This window comes from Pipra filicauda, unplaced genomic scaffold, assembly GCF_003945595.2.
Source record: "Pipra filicauda isolate LSUMZ 115617 unplaced genomic scaffold, ASM394559v2 scaffold34_size3990699_pilon, whole genome shotgun sequence".
Classification (NCBI taxonomy): Eukaryota; Metazoa; Chordata; class Aves; order Passeriformes; family Pipridae; genus Pipra; species Pipra filicauda.
In genome coordinates this window covers 3,539,912-3,562,959 of record NW_024104476.1, presented here as the reverse complement: position 1 = coordinate 3,562,959, position 23,048 = coordinate 3,539,912, and the positions used below count along the sequence as shown (strand labels likewise).

Below are 23,048 nucleotides of genomic sequence, written 5' to 3'. Positions count from 1 at the left end.
TCCAAAATTTAATCTGGGTTTCCCTGGAATGCAAGACTCCCCCGTGCTTCACACAAGAGAATGGAAATAAACATAGTTTGGGCCAAACATCAAAGCTAATAAAGTATGTGCCAAGATGTAAGAGAAATAACAAGAGAAAGAAAGATAAGATGTTACTTATAATTAAGTACTTGCTCTGGTTTTGTGAAAGACTTAAAGGACAAAAAGAAATAAGGAGGAGATTTGTGATGTAGGTAAAGTTCAAGAGCTTTTTTAACCTTTTTCCAGATCATTTCAGTTTTTTCTATCTGTGCCTCTCATAGCATCCTCCTCTTTGTTGTGTGATGTTCCTGTATATTCCAAAATAAAGGCAACAGGAGATGTGATTCTCTGCTTATTTCACCTTAATTCCATGATTGCCAAATGAAGAAGCATTCCAAGTGCTGATTAGATCAGTCTCTTTCACCATTTGTGTTAGGTAAATCAACTTCAGAACTTTAAGTGCTATCTCTCATCCTTTATGTACAGTTAAATGTGGTTGTTAGATTAGTATTTCCTTCTAGGAGGTTTAGGGAGTGGATTCAAAATTTGTATAAACTCCATCTTATTTCAGTTTCAAGCTTGCAAAAGGTAACAAGTGTGAGCAAGGAATTTTAGCCTATCTTAGTGTCTCTTAGAGCAGAGGCTTTTCTGTGTTGTCATTCTGCATCTAGAATACCAAGTGAAATGAAAATGTGTTCTGTTTTTAAATAATCTAATCTCAGAGAAAAGTAGGAAAAAGGTTTTGGTATTTATTCACTGTTTTTGTGGGACTTGTTATGTATTGTGTTTCTCCTAAGGCAGAGATGTGGGGATAGCAGATATATCGTCCATTTCAAAGACTAGCTGAGTGCATGTAACTTCCTGATTTATTTGTTCAGATACATGCATATACATTTTTTTACAATATTGGCTAACATTCCCAGAAATGTACACTCAAGCCAATGTCTTTAGAAATGTGAAACATCAATTTGGAGTGATAATTGAAGAGATTATAATCCAGACCACTGAGAGTAAATGTCAGACTGAGTACTCTCTTCGGGTTCATCTGTGCAGGATTCATTTGAAAAACACTTGGCAATATTGGGTTGACTGGTGTTTACTATCTGCGTAAATAACAAAGAGCTCTTTTTCTCTTAGATTTACAAAGAGGGGCAGTAGTGTTGAGGCTGGAGTATCAGAGTGGAATCTGCCTAATGGTTGTCTAGTAGGAAATGTGCAATAGCTGGGATGAGCAGGGGAATTTGAACTCAAATGGACTATGCAGTTGAGCGAGTGAATTCCAAAAAATCAGCAGTTAATTCATCCTGTGCTTGCTTGTGCCTTCATAGATTCATCAAAAATGTGATCAGACTTCTGTGTTGCCCAGTTTCTCCTTCAATAGTATAACCCAATGAATGAGTCCAGGCTACACGTCCGGGATGTGAAAGATCTTTCTGGCATATACTGTGTTTGGGATTAATGTTTTGTCCAATTCCCAATCTTCTATTCTGTAAAAGGAAAGAGAGAATTAAGCTGTTTAATCTGAAATTGTGCATGAATAAATTATTTATGAAGCAGTGCTTAGCCTTCTTTGAAGCCATTATATTCTTTTTTGCTAAGCTGAAGTGGTGTTCATGACTTTTTCACAGACATGCCTGAAACTGTGGAGCAGCCATGTAGATTTCTTTACATGTATTTTGGTGTAGCCTCTCTGGTCATAGCTTTCAAGGTCACATAGTCAGTTTGCTAAGGCACTTATTCAATCTGTATGTGTTTCAGAGTTCCACATTCTGTATTTGCGACTGTTTCTTCCCTTTTATGTATAACAATACAGACTCTGCTAACAGTGTCATTTTTCTGAGGCAAGAAAGAGGATACCAGCAGGAAGTTAACTGCCTTTTAACTTCCTATTTGCTCCTTCTAACTTCCCCCTTGAAACAGATTGGGATTATGTTTTGGGATGTATCTTTTCTTCTTAGTCAACTAATTTGGCACAAGCATCCATCAAGTGTTGTGAGGCATTTGAGACAGGAGTGTGTTTGGAAGTGGATTGCCACTAAGAATGAGTTTGGTTAACCTCTGAAGAGCACTTGGGAAGGGTCATAGTGAGGAAAGTTGAATTGCTATGGCATGCAGATAAATATGCACCCTTGTCTCCCATGTGCAAGTGCGTTGGGAATCTTTGTCTTAAGTTTGGTAATGAAAGAAGGCAGAGAGCTCTGTATACTTTAGAACTTCACTTTAAGAATGTTCTGGGATGCAGGAGGAAAGATGCTTGAATGTGTCTGAAGGCGAAGCTAGAAAGAGGGAATGCGTGTGTAAATTGTACTAAATTTTACATTCAGTGAATGTGAATTGAAGTTCTTAAGGATTCTTCCTTTAACATTAATAAGTTAGTAAGATTATCAGAGTCTGTATCTGTAAGATACAGACTCTGAATGCCAGTCTGTATGTTACTTAGGCTTGTACAATGCATTAAAATCCAGAGAAGGGATTGCCTCAGGTCAAATGTATCTGAACATGTGTATCCATAAAACAGTTTTGGAAAGTCTCAAGAAAAAAAGTTAAGTTTGTTTTACTTGAGTATTGCACAGCAGCATTTCACTAAATCTGAATTTGTCATCCAAAAGCGGTGGAGATGATGTGGTTTAATCCAGGTGGCTATCCAAACTGACAGAAATTCCTTTTCACCTTTTTTGGGGAGGGAAAAATATCAGATTTTATTCAAGGTTATTTTTAATCCGTATTACTTCTAGCTGTGTCATACTTATTTATACTAATTTGACATTAATTTGTAGAACCAATGGGAAAATGTATGATGTTAGATATGGACAAATTCAAGTGGTCCTAGACTTTGCAACCGAAGAAATTACTAAAATGGTTCTTTTTGCCCAAATTTGTAGCATGTAACCTACAGGCTCTACTTTTCTTTCTTGGGAAGAAATGTTCTTGGGAACATTTTTCATTATTGATTGTGGGCAACTGCTAAACATAGGCTGAGGTATCATGAAGTATAGGGAAATCACAACAATATGATAAAACAGTTTTGGAGAGCTGAGTGCAAAGGGTACATTTGGTAACACTGTGTGAGTCTGGCAGAGTTCAATATGTGTGGGTTTGGATGGTCTGGCATTGAGCCTACGTGTTGATACTGTGTGGATAATCATCTGAAGTGCCATCCTGTGATTGTGAATGTTCTATCACTATTAAAGAAAAGGGCAGATACAGCTTATGCCATCTTTGATAGAAAGTGTTGTCCCGTTCTACAGTACAACATTCTTGGTATGTGGTTTATTGTTCAAATGAGCAGTTTTCAGAGCAAGTTTTAAGTCTATGAGTGAATAGTAGTAAATGAATAATAAAGACAGTTGTATTAATTTTTTGATCATTAAAATACATAATTCCAACTGTAAGCAAATTAGGCACAATTAAAAAGAATACAGTTGATTGCATGCTGAGTGTAGTGTTGCTACACTGTAGTGTTGAGCTTAAGTGTCTGCCCATCCTGGTTGGATATGTTCTTGCTCCCTTATTTTTGAACCTTAATTATAACTATTCAGGATTTCTATTACAAGTACTGTTCCATGAAAGCATTGTAGAACTGTATTCATTATGTTCAAATTTTTGGGAATATATTTCCCACTGCAAAATCTCTAATGTTCTACTTCCTTCTCTAACGTTTAGAGTTATTTTCTTTTCACCCACTCTCCTGTATTTTTGCTGCAGTTGCTAAAGGTTACTTAGTTTAGCACAACCCTTCTGAGAATATATTTGCTAAATTTAACAAGTTACTATTTGTGATAAATCAGTCAATATGACTCCACTTTAGGATATTTTATTAAGATCAGCATCTTACATGAAACTTAATTGCATATTTTTCTCCCTTTCAGCAAGCTACATTGAGCGACCTCAGCTGATTAGAGCAAAAGTGCCAATAGTGAAATTCAGGGATAAAGTCAGGCAAGTATTCTGTTCAACACAATTTTTTAGACTTTGATATGGGAAAGTACTCCATATATGTGCTGTCCTAAGAAGTAATCCTGCTGTCATGCCTGTTTATTTGTGTGTTGCCTTAGTTGTGTTTGAGCTTTGTTCAGCTAGCTTGCAGTGGCAATCAGCTTACTTCCTTGATTGCCTGAAACACCTCTTATGGTTGAAATGCTGTTTGGTTTCTGTGATGTGAATTAGAAGCAGTACATCCCATATTTCTATGAGTTATTTGTACATAGTGGAATCCAGTTGACAGATGGTTTATAACAGAAAAACAATGGCGGGAAGAAAACTGCTGTGAAAGTTAATTTTGCTTGTTGTGCAAACGTAACTACTAAGCTACTTAAGGACTAATTCACAGTATTTACACTATACAAACAGCGCTAAAATGAACTTTAGTTTATTGTGATGTTTTCTTGATTAAAAAGGTCTTGTTCATTTTAGAGAGTAAATTCTGTCTTCTAGGGAGATGTTCCGTGTTTAAGAATATATTATTGCATGTTGTATTCACACTATTAGGTAGTAATTTTGTGGCCTTTGTTTAGAAGGGGGAAGTAATTAGAGAGAAGTGGATGTGTTATACATTGTAGTATTCATTATATATTCATTATAAAGACATGAGAGAATAAGAGGGATGTAGTAGGGCAGAGAATGATGTATTTTTTATTATGTATGATAAAAGTATCTGATAGAGGAAAAAGTCATGCAAAGCACTGAAATATGTTAACAATCTGAGTAATGTTCAAATCTTCCTATGTTTATTGGCTTAGCTTTGTAGGATTGATGTGTATCAGCTTCATATAGTAACATAGTTTCACTATTTTTGTAAATTGGAACAACTTTCTTCTATCTGTCTTACCCCCTCTATATGCATTTAAAATTTTGCAACCCTGTATCTGTCTCATGAAAACAAATGAACCCACTTCTCTGGCATCTCCTCTAAAAGCATATCCCTTTTTTTAATCACAGTGTGCCTTTATCAGAGCAGAAACCTTGCCATGGTAAAACTAAATCTGGTCATGTTTACAGTTTGAACTAATGTGTATTGTCCATTTAAACTTTTCTTTCATCTGAGATTATATAACACTTGTAGGGATTTTCACTTTATACTGTTTCCTTCATTTACGCCTAGTCCCATAGTTACTCCGTATAGTTGTCTACCTTTTAAAAATTTGAATATTTTTTTATCTAGTAACTTTCTCTTCTAACAGTACAGAAGGTTATTTCTCCCGTGCTTTCTGAAAGTATTATACTTGTCAAGTTAAAATCTGGGTTCTATGGCTTAGCTATATAGAGCAATGCTAGTCATTTCATAATACATGAAATGGTAAATTGTTTTTGCAAATATTGAATAAGTTGTGGGATAATAGCAGGAATTTTTTTTCCACTTTAAAATCAGAAAATAAACTTTAAAAAGAAACCTTAAGTATGAAAGTGATTGTATGAGAAGATTGAAGGCATTTATAATCCATACTACAGTCACTTTCAAAAAAATAGTAAGTAATGATAATTATATGCCTTACAGACATGATTTAAAGAACTAGAGCAAAATATAATCTTCTTATACTAGAAACTGCACATTATATTTTTGCAGAGTAAAAACCAATGCTGTTTGCCGTCTGGTTTCCTGTGTTGCTTTTGTGGAAGAGAGGAGAAGCAGGGAATGACATGACTTTGGGTTGGGGTTTTTTTTGTATGGTGTTTGGTTTTGTTTATTTTCTGTCTTTACAGTTATCTTTTTCTTATATAACCTGTCTTCTCCACCCACGTGTTGTCATTTTATTTAAATATCTGTCTCTTTCTAATCACTTACCGTCTTCTGACTTTTGTAGGCTCATATATACACATACACCCACACTCGTTCATTTTTTCACAGAGGTCTTGAAAAATGCATTGGATATTCTGTACCCAGGGCACTAAGCTTTTTTTTGCCAAAACTGGAAACTAAACATGACAAGCTTCCTGTGAAAACCAGTTTTCTTGATGCCCAGCTGCTGGGAGAAGATGGTAAAATTCCCTGGGTGGTATCTCTGTATCTGGAGATGCGCATTCTGATGTGTTACCAATGGTCCATATATACCTGAAAATGACGTTGTTTAAGTTTGCAACTTACTTTGATTTGGTGAATAAGAAAGCATTCAGTTTGTGTTTGTTCTCCTTTTTCATCTTAAAAGTTGTGGGTTTTTTAGCACTTTAAGAGTTACTATCTTACCTTTTTTTGGGTAGTCTTTCCTAGGAAAGAATTCCAATGCTGTCTCTGCTTCCCAACAAGCCTGTGGTTTGTTAACAAGATTTTTGTACTATAGAGAATACAAAAACTTCCTCTTCTGCTACGTTTGATGTGCAGTTGACTCTTGTTCTCTCCTTTAGTGCTTTTAGTAGAACTTGAGCCCAACAGTGAAAACTTTTTCAGTTGCCATAATGTCACCAGCTATTAAATGTGCATAGTAAAGTACAAAATAACTGCAATAGAACTTGCTTCAGTTGATGTCTGGTAAATAGTAATCTTGTCAGTTTTGGATTAACTGGAATTACACATGCCACGTGACATATTTTTTTAATTGTATTTGCACATGCTTAATGTTCTTACTGGTGTTTATGCTTAAATTTGCAACTGTCAAGTGGTAGTTCAAGTTTGTTTATTTCCTATACTGATGTGTACTATATTCTTAAAACACGTAAAAAGTCATGCTTGATGTTAATTCATGTTTAAAATTATGTAGTATTTTTGATGCAAATAATGTTTCATATAGCTAAAGGTGTAAAAAACTGCTTGTAGGCATCAAATTAATGTGTTTTACCCAGTTTAATGAATTTCAGGTCCATGTTCCCCTTATGTAAGAAAAGCTGAAGGAACATTTGGGCAAACGTATAGTGACTGATACTTAGATATATAAAATAGAAATAGCTGTACATAGCAGATAGCTACTCCTTTGTCAACAGTAGGCTCTTCATGTTGCAAGTTAGTGTTGCTGTGGCTTATTGACCTTGAGTTTAATGTTGTTTCTTGAGTACTGTGAGTAGCTGTGCTCCATATGCAGTATGAAATTCAAACTTGGGGATGGGATGTGCTGTAAGTAAAGCTTGTTAGTGCTTGTTTGCCTTGTTCTTATTTTCTCTTAACAGAATTAAAGTTATCAAAACTATTTTATTGCAGAACATGCAGTGTTACCTCATACCTGTTTTTATTTCAAAGTCTTAATTATCTCTGACCATCATTAGACTCTCGCCTTTCAACCTCTTAATTCGTACTATATCATGTAGTGCAAGTCTAGTTGGGAGGAAGAGTCTAAATTTGGATCTACTTGTATTCTTTGTGTAAAACAACAATTATATTTTTATAACAATGGAATTTCAGTCTGTAAGCAATTCAGGTACTATAAACAAAATTGTAGAAATGACAGCATTTAAAGCTCTGAAGAAGGTTTCTAGGGTTTTATATTAAAATTACATTTCTCCATATCTGTCACTAAGTAGGTAATAAACATTCAGAAACTGAATACCATGGTGCTTGATTTTTTTTTTCTTCTTCCCAGTAGCTATGTGGAGTTCGACTTGAATGTAAACAATGTTGTAGGGATAAGAAATACATTCCTTCTGAGAACCTATGCATTCAGTAAGTTTTTGTTGTATTTTCTTATTTCTATAAATTTTTCTTTTTGAGTTTGTATTTTGGCATTGGTATACTATTAAAATTCAGTTTAATATATTATGTTAGTATATATATCATTACCTAGTTAGCTGCATTAGTTAGCTCTAAGTTCTTGTTACTCATTCTAAATATATGAGAAAACATATGAGGTATGTTTTTAATTGAATATTACAATATTCAGAAGATAACAAAGATTCTCCATATTAAGGTCCACATATCTACTACAAGGGCTGCTTCAAGTATTCTGGAGATAACAAGGTCATTATACTAATGGTTATCTAGCGGTGTAATCTCTAATTTCTTTTATTTCCTTACAGCCACTGACAAGCTGTGTGGCTGATAGCTAGTTGTGTCTTTATGCTGTTAGAGTCTTTTCTTGGAAAATCCAAAATACTACTTCAGTGTTTATACAAACTCCAAATCAAAACTGGCTTGTGTCTCCTCAGGAGTTTGCATATTAGGGAGAGACTGTGAAACAGACTTCTGAGAGGAAGGTAATATGAACAGCACTCTCAGTGCTGTACCAAAGTTTTCTCACTCAGCATCACTGTGTCATTTGGCAGATAAGTACATAAAGAGTGTACCTCAAGCTATTTCTTCTAGGGCATTTGCATTTGTTCCTTTACCACGTTCTTCAGTTCTTGCATAAAGGAATTCCTTTCTATTTAGGGTACGAATGTGTCAATAGAAGCTACCTTTACTAGTTAATTTTTACTAATATTTTAGTCAGAGTATATTCATGTTACTAGGAGAGTCTGCAACTTGTCCTGGATCAGTTGGTTAACTGTGACTTCTTCGTATGTCCAGGAAGATGTATGACTGGAGAAGGATCTCCTTCCAAGCTTAAAAAAATTAGGAAATAATCATGTCATTCATGTCTATGGGTGAGGGGTCAGTTCACCAAGTCTAATGTGGATATATTTGTTTCTACCTTCTGCCACAGATTTCCCTTATTCCTTTCAGGAAATCACTGCAAGGCAGATGAGTCCAGATGGGAAAAGAGCGGTGGAAGGGGTCCTAGTATCCCACCTTGGTGCCCACTTTTGTAAGGCCAGCAAAATTAACTTCATGCCTCCTAATGAAGGATAAATACTGTTATTTTCTTGAGGTCAAGGAGTGAGTTAATAGCTAAGGGAGACTTATGATTGAAAATATCTCCTTGATGTGCTGGACCTTCCTAAATAGACAAACTATATCAAGCATACAGCTTGTCTGTCTTGTCTTCCTTGGATCAGAAAACCCTCAGGTGATGTAAGGCAAACAAAACTAAATGGAAACTTTTATCAAACTGTCTCTTTTGCAGTCATATCAGCAAGGGTGGATAGTGTTAGAAGTGTTATCCTGGTCACTTAAGCGTGTGGTTGAAGGGTGTTACCCTGCATGGGAGAAAAAAAAAGATCAAATTACCTTTAATGTGGTAGGTGTATTTGTCTCTCTGTTGCATTATAATGAAGTAGATGCTCAGGCGAAAAGGGGACAGTTAATCAATGTAATGAAAAAGCCAAAACTCTGAAATATTTCTGTGGGTGTTTTTCTGTCTTTTTTGAAGTTAGCCTTTCTCTGTTGGTGCATGGGTGCTGTAGAAAACATCAGAGATGATGATGCGAGATGAGTGAAGCAGAATGTCCACAGAAGATGTAGGTAGATTAGGCAGACCTAGAAACTGAAGTCTGTGTTGTCGTGTTACCAGTGGTTTGCCAAAGGAGACGTGTCTGCAATTGTCAGCAATTGTTGCTAGGTATTTTTCAATTAGTGGAAGCTAGACTTTTTAACTTTGAGCAAATGACATTACTGAGCATTTTCTTGAGGGGGTACCTTGTATCAGAGTATCAGAGAAAGTTTACTGGCCATATTGCACACTGACTTTGTTATATACTAATTACAGGCACTAGCAGACAGAAAAACATATCTCAGAATGAGGTCAGCTGAAAAGAAATCTCTTCTATGACACACACACTAAAGAATCGTGTTTGGAATTGGAGCTTATTTGCATTTTTCTCTCATGGAAAAATCCTATTTCAGTTAATGCATGTTCATATGGCGTTTGTAAAGTAATTCTTAGCATCTTACAGTTAGTGTGCTAATAGTTACATTTTTTTATTTCAACCACGGGTGAACAATGTTGGGAATAAGGTGACTGGTGCTAAGGAGTTTTGTTGTTTCCAAGAGGTCTTCCAGATCTAGGATGTTGATTCTGAGAAGAAGAGTGGCATTTAGATGGGCATAGGTGCTGAAGCAACTGATGCAGTTGTTGGATGTCTTTTGTCCTCCAGTCCTGATGTGCAGAGTACAAAACCTTGCATAACAATGTCAGGTTATAAAAGATACTCCAGAACATACAAGTATTCAAGGCTGTTGTAAGGCACTTGACTGAGTTGATGATCTGCTTCCACGTATCTGCAAATAATAAATTAAGTATGCTGCTAGGTCCCTAGAATTTTGTGGTGAGTGATACCTCCCTACAACAGATATACTACCTTAATTAGAAGATATTAATTCCCCAGAAATTTGGAAGATCATACCTAGAATATGACTATATTTATGTCATTCCTCATGAAATGAATATGTCTTGATTTAAAGAGGTATTTTATCTAACATCTCATCTGCATAAAAAGCTATTGAGGACAAGGCAAAATTAAAATTTATGTTTGTATGCATAGGTTACTGCCTTATGGATCCTGAGGTAAACTTAAGAATGAGGTCTGTGTCCTCCAACAAGGAGAATTCTTTTCCCTGCCCTCAATGAAAAAATAACTTAGGGTCTGTCCCGGCAGCAAGTTAATTCAGGGAAAATTAGTATAAGGAACTGGAGAGAGCTTTGAAGTCAAATGTGACACTGCTGTATTGACTGATCTATCCAGTTTTGTCTTACCTGCAAATTTCCTGACATACCCATTTATAATGATCTTATTACTCAAAAGAATCTTTTCAAATGCAAATACTTGGTTCTGATTTTTATAGGATGGATAGTAGTTGTAGAATAACTAAGTAAATTCTATAAAATGCTTCCGAAAGGTAACCTTAGAATACAAAAAATATGTTGATTAAGTAGGAACAAATGTTGAATAATTGCTGTATAGTTAAATATACTTTTTTTGAGATGTACTTATTTTACTTGCAGTTGAGAATCGAGTTCGTCCATTAGTACTGGTTATTAAGAAGTGGGCAAATTTTCATGAGATAAATGATGCCAGTCGTGGTACTTTAAGCAGCTACAGTCTTGTGCTGATGGTTTTGCACTATTTACAGAGTAAGTATTTTTTTCCATGTTGAAACTGCCTCTTTTAAGTTCGTATCTGTGTAGTTTTCCTGTTTAATAAAATCAAACACAGTAATCATCTTCCACAAGAAAGATTTGAAAGTAAGAATTTTGAAAGTAAGTAATTTTGAAAGATTTGCAGTGCATTTACTCTATTTCCTTAGTGCTGCATTTGTCTTTAACAAGTGGACCTCTTCTCTGGAAGCAGAGCTACTAGCTTTACAAAGGTTTAAAAAATTTAAATAAATGTACCTGCAGGACACTGTGTAACTATAAGCACTAGTTAACAAAAATGCATGAGGACAGTAGCTATAATCATGTGTGGCAGCTGGCATAGCTCTCTAGAGGAGGGGAAAAAAGGTTCAGATAATCCTTTTCATGCAAAGCTGTGATCCGTCAGCTGTCTGGGGAGGATCAGAAGTCTACAAACCAAAGAGGAGCCTTTTACCTGTGATTCACCAGCCTTTTCTGCAGAAAAAAACCACCTGAGATGTGGGTCTGTACATGTAACTAGCACCATCTCTTTAGGTTCTGATGTTTTATTCATGAAGATTTTAAAGGTGTTTTTTTTCCTGCTACACGCATGTAATTCTCCTGGAAGTAACCGTATCCTAGAACTTCTAATAGTGTTTTTGTTCATGTTACTGGAGAGGGAACAAACCGAAGGCTTTCTTTTGCAATAAATAGCGGCCCTGTCTTCACTAGGTAGATTTCTTTCCTGTATTACTTAATTAATTTCCACAGTCTTATACTCCTGTGGATGTCTTCATACACAAGTTTAGTGTGGCTTCAGTTTATTTTATAGATACATCAGTATCTTGTACATGAACTTTCTTCCAGATAACAGGTCTAACTAACTTGTAGAGTAAGAAAACGGAACTCATATGGCAAATGTTAGTGATAAGTGGTAGCTTTAGGGGAAAAGTCCATCCTCTTAGTAAAGCATGCAGGCCCAGATACAATATCTTGATTGCTTGTATTGCTTAGATTTTGTTGCCTTTTGTTTTAGTGGGGCAGAGGACTGGAAATTATCCAAAATATTGCAGAACTATGAGCTCTTGCGTATTTCTAAACACTCGCAAATAAAATAAAAATATTATTAAAGAAGCTGTGATCATTGTCTTAGCAGACCTGGTAGGTATATTATACTCTTTGAAGATACTCGAAGCATATTCTGAGAATTCTGCTGTTCTGATTCTTAGTCCCTATAGATAAAGGATTCTGTAACATCTCTTCCCCTGTGAGAGCTTCTTAGAAGGGTCAACTAAGTCCCAAGTCTCGTGTACTGAATTTAGTTATTATTCTCCCTAGTGAATGATGTAGACCAGTTCTTTAAAAAAACATGCTGAAGAGATGATGTTAAAGCTTTAGTCTGAGGAGTGCTCTAGTAATTTGGTAGCTGCTCTAAAGCTTGACTGGCATGTCAGTAGTTTTGGATTTTGGTTTATCATCTAATCTGAGTGATAAGTTTTTTCCTTCTTTTTTATGCTGTGCAAGAGATGCTCTCCCAATCCATGATTTTCATAAAACATGGCAAATGTTTAATTCATTTTGTGTTTGTATCATTAACGACTGCATGATCGTTATAACATGTTTGCCATTTAGTAGATCGGCTAACAATATTAGACTGTATTTATGTATTTTGTAGGGATTTTGTAGCAATGCCTAGTAAGTGTGTTGGGTATTTTTTCTTTAGGTTACTTTTGGAGGTTCAGTATATGATACTTTGCAGCTGAAAAATGTGTGCTTTTGCATTATCTGTAGACTTATGCTATGATGGAATCATATGTATTAGACACAGGGGAAAAAAAAAGAGTGACTCTCTAATTTTTTTCTTTAGGGAATCCAAGTGATGTTTTTATAGCCATGAATTAATATAAATTTGAGAAATGAAGTTGTACCCAGCTGCTGTAGAATTTTTCATGCCTTCTGCATATAGTAGTATCTTGATAACAGCTTCCCTTAGCTGAATAAACTTCTTATGGTACTATATAGTGGGAAATATAGTAATAGAAATGTTTGCTGAATAACTTTTACTTTAAAAAAGACATGAAAGTGAAGTTCTTGATAGATGTTTTTAAGACAAAATTTCAACTCAACCCTGCAGTGTACTTGATATGATAATGCTTCCTGTGAATTATGTGAATCACAGTAACTTTAAGCTTCTCTTTTTTATAGCCCTACCTGAACCCATCCTTCCGTCCCTCCAGAAAAATTACCCAGTAAGTGTTTCTTATGGTTTTACTACATAATATATGTGTATGACCTTGCTTATCTAAATATATAATTTCTTAACTGTCTCTAATGGATTAAGTCTGTAAATCTGGTCATTGATCTGCTAAACATAAGTGTGAAAGAGGTTATTTGCTGTTTTGATAATTTCTGTAGTGAAAATTCTGTTATGTATGAGAAGATTTCACACACAGGTAGAAACAAGTGCTAATGAAAACGGCTGACTTAATTCCCTTTATACTGGCCTGAAAATATCCCTGTGTCAGTTGTAACTTTCTGGTTCCTATTTTTAATATGTTACGTTTTCATCCAACTCTGGTGTTTCAGAATTCCATACCCTCCCACAGCTGTTGAGTTGCCTGATATTTCTGTGTGCAGAGTGAGTGATAAATATCTACTACGCAAACTTTTGTGACATAACAAAATTTGGCTTCAGTCCAACAAGAAAACACCTTTTTGGGACTTTGTGTCCAGATCATACATCCATATCTGTTGTATCCAGATCATACTCCGTTCACTTCCAGTGAATTCTGTGAATCAATATGCTTTGATCCCTCCAGAATTAGGACTGTTATTAATGAGATTTAGTCTAAGGAAGATGATCTAGAAGTAAGATCTACCCTCCTAAATATTTCTCAGCGCTATTGATGAATAGTTCTATGCTATAACTTATTTACTGAAGTTCCTTGGTTTCTTCCTCCTTACTTTTCCTCTAGTGTCACTTTTTAATTTTTTTTTATTCATAGTTCACATAGTTTGATGTCCCTGTCCCTGTATGTTTCTGTAATTTGTTGCTGACAGTTGTGCTGAGGTAGTATCAGAAAGCCATTCTATCTTTTGCATATATTTCCTATAATGCTGAAATGGGAATATTTAATAACACTGTACATCAGGGAGAAAATACTATGGTGTCAGCCGTTATGGGTAATTAGGGTAATCAAGATGCAGAAGAAAGCTTTGAGTGATAATACACTGCAGTTTTATTTCTGTATTGTGAATCTGCTTAGGCATACCTGTGCTACATTTTTATGGTCTTTATCTTTTCCTCTGTTTTTTTTTATGGTACTATATGCCTTCTCATTTCTTCACTGAGAGGGCTGAAAAGCATTTGAAGTTGTCTTTCATTTCTTGTACACTTAGCTTTGTCTGATAGGGTTTTGAATTTGTAGTATTGTAAGTTTTGTGTAGCATGTTATTTAAATAAAACTGTTAAGAATTGGTAAATTTTGACTCCTCCAAAATTATAATAAAAATTATAATTATTTACATTTACGAAATAAATTTATTTACACAGTGTTTGAACTGTGTAAAGGCCTTCAGAGTACTATGCAAACATTAATGCCTTGTATGATTAAAGCAGAAGTATACAATATCAAAACCTGAAAAATATAATGAATTTGTACTATAAATTTTTACTAAAAATATAATGAATTTGTAATGAATTAAACGTTTGTACAAGGTTTTATCTTGTGTTATGTGAAAATGGTAAATCACCTGCAGGTACCTGTGTTTTGAGAACACAGCTAGAAGAAATGGCTTTTTACCCTGTTCTGATGTAGATTTTTTTTTTTTATTTTTTGTTCTTGTTAGTTATCTTACTTTTGGAGAATGATTGGATTACCTTTGGAGAATTCTAGGATTGCTAACAAAATTAAAAGAATATTTTATACTTGTTTACTATAAACCCAAATTTGCAAATATGTTTTTGGTCTGCTGTTTCCATTAGGAATATAATTATAGTTAAGTGTTTAAAAATTGAAAGTTAAAATTTCTGAATGCTGATATTTCAGAGAAATTTAAAATTAAAAATACAGCAACACAAATTTGGTCTTGTACCTTGCAGTAATAATTTCAAAGCACAGGCAAATGTCAGTATCGAAAGACACCATATGTTTTTTTTGTGGTTGTAGCTGGTCAAAGCTCTGTCTCCATACTAATGCTACACATAAATACTACATCTCCCCTACAGACATCTACCTACAGTTTTTCAAAATCAAATCTGCAGCCTGAAAATACTTTTGTGCTCTGTTTTACGTTGTTGGTACCATATAAGAGAGACATACTTTCATTGAGGAGGAGACAAAAGGCAGATTCCGTGTCTCAGTATATCCCTACTGCAAATGTGAAGGGGTGAGAAGTCCTGGAAAGCCACCAGGTTTGCCCACTAGTGCGTTCTGTTGTCGTGGGTGAGCCTCCAGCTGGCACCAAGCTGACATGTTTTACAACCTCTCATTTAGAGTGGGTATTGGGCCATATTAGATGTGGGGTTGTATTCTGGGACTTCCTGCCCTCACTATCCAGATCAGGTAGATGATAGTAGCCCACAAAATGTGCTGATCGGTTCTGAAGTCTATGTAGAACTTGCCTTCAAGTCAGGACTTTACAGATGAACTCTAGAGAACCTATAATGGCTCAGGCCATTACAGCTGGTGCACATTGCTGCCACTGGCAGTCAGACGGAAACTTGTGCCTGAGCCTCCAGTGTTCAAGCAGCCTTAAGTGTTCAAGTGTATTGCCTTAAATCAAGATGGAAGCGAGTCTCTGTGAGTGCTGTGGATAGTGAATTTTGTGGACTTTGCATGAGTACATTTTTGTATCTGTTATGTCATCTTCATGTCGTGTCTTAAAACTGTGGAGCAGAAGGTGGGGTGGTGCTCAAGGTAGAAGTCAGTCCTTGGACAGACACAATTTGCTTCACATAATGAGTTGCACTTTTAAAAAGTAAAAATATGACTTAAATATTCATTTGTAAGACTGGTGAAGGGTATTTTATGTGTGTGAATATAAAAAATGGCAAGATACTATGCTGATGCTACAACTGTAAACTTTTTTGAAGAATCTTCTACAGAGTTAAACTCACTATACATCAAGACACTCAAATATAATTTTTTTTTTTATGTACACTTGTCTTCCTTTCCAATGTGTAAGGTGGAATGAGTGTACCTGTAAACATTATGTAGCTTGAACATGAAACATGTTGCTCAATACTGGTGTTTCTTGAGAAATCAGCCAACCAAGTAAAGATTAAAGATCTAGCAAAAAAGGAAAAGGACTTTGGGGTCCCTTTTTCTGAAGTATCTGGAAATAATGGATAGCTCATTTATATTTACTCCATCAGATCCTGAATTTCCTTTCTGTCTCTTAAGGTGGCTTGAAGCAAAGACACAGTAAGTGCATTAGGGACTAATTTTAATAGAAGTTGGATCTTTTGCCTTTTAGTGCAGTTAAAAAGGGAAAACTTACAGGGTTTGCCTACTTGAAACTAAGCTAATTTGAAGGATGCTTTGTAAATCCATTTTATTAGACAACCTCCTTTATGTGCAGAATCTACCTTGTTGTGTTTATCTAGTTATTCCCTGAGTCCCTCTAACAGGAAGGCAAATACTGTTATCCCTGTTTTACAACAGGTGAATGGAGATGAGCTGAGGCTAGTGGATTTTCATGAGTTGTCTGTGGCAAAGCAGAAAAATAAGTCTATGTATCCTGTGGCTGGTCTGACCTCTTATTCACTGGACACTGAGTGATTGCTTTGTTAAGAAATTATGTTAAAAAAATTACATTGTTGGTTATTGATATATTGAATGAACTTTCTTGACAGAAGTTTTCATTACATCTTCCATATACTGAATTTTAAGTAATAACTAATTTGGTTTTACATGTAAAACTTTCTAATATGGTAATAGCTACTTCTTCCATAAAAAAAATTCTGTATTTCAGAAAGATGAAACACTGGTTTTGCCTTTATGTGTGGTGATCAGCAACTGACAGTGCTTAAAAAATAAATTTACTAACAGTATCACAAGGATGTTATTAATACTTTGCTTTAGTTAGTGTTAAAAAACCTTACTTTCTTCCAGAAAATTAATTTCAGTCATGCCTTCTTTTTTGCAATACTTAGTTGCCTTTTTAAGAGTAATTTTCATAGAGATATAACCACTAAACCAAGTGGAAATGGGAATTATTTATAGAACTAGGTGGTTGGGTTTTTTAATGGTTAGCTGCTATAGACCATAACTTACCTTTTTACTGGAGCACTTATATAGAATAGTACAGGTGTATTTTTTGAAGGCAAATGCCTTTCTGAGTGAGGAAAACTTTGATTTGTCTGAAATCTTATTGCCAGCTTTTTAGCTGCTCAGGATGCCAGCCTCACTGTGCTGGCAGAATTTTCCTGCAGTTGAGAAGTTCTTTAAATATTCAAAGCTTAAAAAAGTTAATCTTGTTCTCCTTTTCAAAGATGCCTGCTGCCTCCAAACATTTACTTACTGGTCTTAGTAGACATCTGTTGTAGTAATTTTGTTAAGTTTCTATTTTGTATTGTTTGGAGGTCATCGTCCCTTGTTTTTCCTTTTGCCTCCTCCCTTGTATGTTCTTCTTGAGCTGGTATGCTGCTAGTTCTGAATTCAACTGTTGTGACTCTCTGTAACTTTCTGTGGGAATGGGCAAGGAGTAACTTTCACTCTAGTACCTTTCTGATTAACTTTAGGGTTAAAATTGTATATACTGTATGACATAGGAACAGCTGTTCCCTTTCTACATCTTTGTGTGCTGCGTATCTGCTTTTTATGTCTGTGTGTCTCCATTGTTTTGGTGTCTTCTGATGAATTATAAGCTGTTAAATTCTGAGCTCTGCTAGCTATGTTTTCTATGTAAAGTTGTATCATGTGAGATCAACACTTGAAATTTTTTCATTGCTAGAAGAATGGGCTTTTCTCCCCGAAGATACTGCACAAGGTTCCAGGAAGTTTTGCTAGAATTGGCAGAAGAGGACAGAAGTCCCAGACTTTTCAGTCCTACTGTTTTGATCACTAACTGCTTTTCTCAGAGGAAGAGCTGCCAGCTGTGGACATGGAAATAGCATTACAGTGTGTAGTGCTTCTACTGCTATTCTAGTGCTATAAAGTTTGAGTTATGCCTGATACTACTCTTTAAAATAACAAATGAATGGGAGGAGAGGGGAGATACAGTAATGAGTGAATAAGTCTCTAAATTTACATAAATGTGTTCCTTTATTTGAAGGAAGCTTGCTCTTGTGTATCTTGGGTTAATTTTCAGTAAAATACACAACATTGCTGTAAAATAGTGTTAAAACCTGGTATTACCAGGTTATAAAAATGTTTATCGGGAAGATATGTTTTCCTCCATGTATTCCAGTCTATCACGATAACCTAAAGGATGCAATGGACACTGAAACAGTAGAGCAGAGCTAAACCCATGTTAATTTAGCCTTGTATAGATTCCTTTTTAAGCTGGCAATAGTGATTTCTTTTCATAGCAAATCTGACCTTTTCTTACCCCCATCATGCCCACCCCCTTCCCTCTGAAGAAAAGCATACTTCAGCTGAAGTCCTGCATTCTGTGTATTCAGGGTTTTTGTATAACTTCACTGTTGGGTTTTTTTTTATTTATTCAGTAGCTTGGCTAGAGGAAGTGTGACTGCAGTCTTTGAACTCATTATGTGGGAGGATGCAGATTCATTTTATTGCCAGTGGGGTTCATATGCAATTTGAACTCTGCTGTGGGAGAAAAGTCAGGCCTTCCTTTGGGATTGTTTCTGTACCATAGATGTTCAAAATTGGCAATGGATGCATTAGTTTTACTTACCTTATCTCAATTCAACTGCAGCCAGCTCAGTGCAGTTCAGAGATTCTCCCATGTTAAAGTTCTTTAGTAAACAGAAGTCAAGGGGTGGTCTCACACACTCTTGTGCAAGATGGTTCCACCTGAGTTCAGAGAGAGTAACTAGTATCAAGAGAGGAGTGGAAGAGAAATAGTTGTTGGCTTGTAAATTGTCCTTGAACTTCTAACAAGCAAATGATAGGCAGCTTTCTTATTGGGAAAAATATATTCATCTTGTTTAAGGCTCTCTTTGTGTGCGTGTGTGTGTGTGTATTTAGTATATACATATATATATGTATATACACACTCTGATTTTTTTTTGACAGGAATGTTTTGATCCTACTATGCAGTTGCATCTTGTTCATCAAGCTCCATGTACCATTCCTCCTTACATCTCAAAAAATGGATCAAGCCTTGGAGATTTGCTAATAGGCTTCTTCAAATATTATGCCACAGAATTTGAGTAAGTAATAAGCTTGTCTTTGTGGTTTGGAATATGCAAAACTTTGATTCCTTCTATTCAATATAGCAACACTTTCTAATGCTTGAAGAGAAAGAATTGCAGTAATGAAGGAATGGTAATTGACAGGGAGGAAAAGGGTGAAAAGGCTAAATGACAATAGGAATGTCGATAAAGTATCTGACATCTTCTACTTAGCCAGGCATTCTGTCCTGTGAAATAGGTGCCGAAAGCTAGAGACTTTTGTCCTTTAAAAATTGCTAGGGCTTGTTATATTATGCTATAGTATAATGTTGCTCCTCAGTACCTGTCTTTTCATCTGGCAAGGTGATGTTTGGTAAAGAGGCAAATGAGAAGACACTGCTGAAGGATAACCTCAGGTTCCTGATTTCTGTTGAGCACTAGATGAATCCTTTACTACTTGACTGAACAACAAGCTGGTCATCTTCTCATATATGAAAGTAAATGTATTTTCCAGTAAGGAAGAATTTTCTGGTTTGCCTGGGCAAAGTAATAGAGATGATCTTGTCTAAATGCAGGAAAAATGCCTAATTTGACTTTTCTGGTTTGAGCGCTTGTGAACATAGTCAGGACCAGATTTCTGCCTAGTTGGTGGCTGGTTCAGAAAGACTTTGGTTTTGTCTGCTGTTAGACAGGATATATTAAGATATATGAAGACTTCTGCAATATCGGTACTTGAAGTGATGGTAATCCCTAAATATTATTTTTTGTGATGTTCATAAATCAGGAAAAATGTTACCTAAATTTAATCACACAGATGAACTGATTAAAACAAGGTTTGAAAAAGTAACATTGAAGACAGGATACTTGCTGATGTCAAAGGAAGAAAATGTTTTTAAAAAACAACTGGAAAAAAAGAATATCTGGCTGGTTTTTCCACTGTCCAGTATCTGTTAAGTATTTAAACATTTGACTCATGATATTCTGTTAAAAAAAAACAAACCGCAAAAAACCTCCTGTAAAAATAGCCATTAGAATTCCTGTGTTGACAATGTTACATAGCTGAGAAATCATTTGAGGAAATGATGCGCTTAATGCAGCAGATTTTTTTAACTCTTTCTGCTACAGAATTAAAACTTAGCCAGGTGTACTGTTTAATTGACCATCTGTGTATCCCTGACAACTATAAATCATGTTTGAAAGGAATAGGGTTGGTGTCTTGAAGGTAGTAAATTTCCATATAGTTTCTTAAAACCTGGTAATTGCCCGGAGAAGACAAATTAGTGCCCATAGGGAGGAACATGATCATGTCGTAAAAGTTTTTTGTGTGTGAGATAGCAAGCCAGTGAGAACCAAAGAACAGTGTCATGCTAGGCACAGATGTGTTATCTTTGCTTTGAAGTTGCTGATGAAAACAACAGTACAAGTGAGAATGACGATAAGAGTTAAATAAGTAGAATCAGAATATACTGAGTTTCTTCATATCTAAACTAAACCTCCCCTGACTCAGCTTCATGCCATTACCTCAAGTCCTGTCACTGGTTGTGAGAGTGAAGAGATCGGTACCTGCCCATCCGCTGCCCCTTGTGAGGATGTTGAAGACCCTGATGGGGTCTCCCCTAGGTCTTCTCCAGACTGAACAGACCAAGTGACCACAGCCACTCCTCATAGGGCTTCCAGTCCAGACCCCTGACCATCCTCATGGCCCTCTTTTGGACACTCTCTAATAGCTCAATGTCTTTCTTATATTGTGGTGCCCAAAACTGCACACAATACTCAAGGTGAGGCCACCCCCGTGCAGAGCAGAGTGGGACAATCCCCTCCCTTGACCAGCTGGTGATGCTTTGCCTGATGTCCCCCAGGACACGGTTGGCCCTCCTGGCTGCCAGAGCACTGCTGACTCATTAAGCTTGTAAATACACACAACACAGGGCTCTCTTAGTTCTACCTTTCATGGAAGAACTAGTATCTTACTCCAGAATGTGTTGAATATTTTCACTGCTCTAGCTAGTAATTTTTTAAGGGTTTGCTTTCCTTGTGAAACATTTACTGGTGTTTTTATGCACTAAAATTTTGAGATTATATTTCAGATACTGTGACTGTTAAACTGGGCCATATTTCAATGACCTAGCCAGTGAACTTTCACTATTGGGCTGTAATGTGTTTGATGAAAAGATTACTAAAGAGACTACAATTGCTATTTCAGTTTTCATAAAAGTGATTGTTGTAGGTTTCTGTCTTTTGTAGGAGTAGAATGCACTACTGGGTTTGATACACAGGAACTGTTTTGCTAAATGAATAGTATGCAATCAAGAATGATCAGATCATGTGTGAAGATCATAATTTTGAACAGAATGAGTCATTGAAGCCACCTGCTTAGAATGCTTAACTACTCATTTATTTTACATGTATTGGTCAGGAAGGTAGGAGAAGACAGGGATGTATGGTTTTAAACTTCTCCCTCACTCTAGCAAAGGCCATCAGGTATTTCACTTAAAATATGTAGTTTATTTTACTTTAGGTAGTGCCTAATATTTAAAGGCAGGATGGACCCAAAGAGTATGGCAAAGGAAGAAACAAAGCCACCTTGTGTGCTGTGCAGCTGTGAATAAGTTCATCTCCTTGTGCTGTGGTTTTTTTCCCTTATACTTTTAACATGTTTGATTTATTTAGACTGTAAGATGTTTCAGAAAACTGCTTATTGCCATGTATTTATACAGCGCTCTTTCCACAGTTCTGCTTTGGGGCTTTCAGTGTGTCCATAAGAAGTAACTTTTACAACCCTTCATCCCTATCCCCAAAGAAATGTGATTTGGAAATTGCTACATACATTGGACTAACACACTACATATGGCAGATCTTGTTTTGCCTTTGTGGTTGTATAATTATCTTGCTGTAAGAGTTCAAGTCTGCATAATGTTTGTTATGATAGAACTTGCTAAAAGCATGCTTGTGACTCCATTATTACTCTAATATTTAAAATTGTCAAAGGTCTGCTGATTATGCAGTGAATGTGATCAAGTAAAAAAATGCATTTAGATGTTGTCCAAAGAAAGTATTTGGAAACTGGTCCATATTTACCAGTCACTCCAAAGGAGGTGTCTGATTTCATTTCTGCAGCTGTGAGTGAAGGCAGCAGGTTTTCACTTGGCTGTCTCTTTCCAAACTGAGGCCTTGTTCCCCTGAATATGCTGTTAGGGAACCTGGAATTTGTCCTTTATGACTACTTCTGTTAAATTTATTGTTGCAAGTTATGTAGCAGTTGTTTAAGATCATTCACTCATTAAGTTGTATTTGACATGACAAAAGATTGATTACATTTTAATGACAAAATAAAAATTACAGTGAGCAGTTGCTGGCAACTCTTTTCACAGTAGAATTGGTCAAGTAATAAAGGGATCATTTTTAGTATCATATTCAGTTATATATATTTGCAATTTTTATCCATCTTAGTGTGTTTATATAAGTGGCTTCGATTTGTAAGAATGCTCTGGAAAAGATAAGCTTTTTATTTTATTTGTAGTGTCATTATACAGACATCTGAAATTACCTGATCTTTCTTTCAAATACTTGTCTTCCCTCTGAAGATCACATATCTAATGAAGGCAGTGACAACAGAAATAACTGATAACTGAAATAGCTGTTTAAATAGCCATCGTTAACTTACGGATTGCAAATCTGTATGTGGAGAATATTTGCTTTGTGTTGGTAACAGTGAAGTTACTGTATGCAAGCCAAAATGGTTAAAATTGGTACACAAATAATTTGCTGTTGGTAATTAATTTCTAATTCAGGATGATTTTGGTACTAAGACGGGTTTAGTGAGACTATCAGATAAAACAGTTATTTTCAAGTTTAAATAGCTAGAAATGTCA

The 23,048-nt window shown here is 35.8% G+C and overlaps 1 protein-coding gene across 4 annotated transcripts in view; it reads left to right on the top strand.

Annotated features, from left to right (window-relative positions):
* TENT2 (terminal nucleotidyltransferase 2) overlaps positions 1-23,048 on the top strand; it is a 44,383-nt gene that overhangs the window by 7,306 nt on the left and 14,029 nt on the right. Inside the window, exons 8-13 of one of the 4 annotated variants that reach the window (XM_027717193.2) lie at positions 3,891-3,960; positions 7,527-7,606; positions 8,586-8,687; positions 10,764-10,892; positions 13,080-13,123; positions 19,079-19,215. In XM_027717193.2, the coding sequence (XP_027572994.1) occupies positions 3,891-3,960; positions 7,527-7,606; positions 8,586-8,687; positions 10,764-10,892; positions 13,080-13,123; positions 19,079-19,215 (562 nt within the window). The remainder of the gene's footprint in view (positions 1-3,890; positions 3,961-7,526; positions 7,607-8,585; positions 8,688-10,763; positions 10,893-13,079; positions 13,124-19,078; positions 19,216-23,048) is intronic. The other 3 variants (XM_027717194.2, XM_027717195.2, XM_027717196.2) reach the window with 3 other exon arrangements.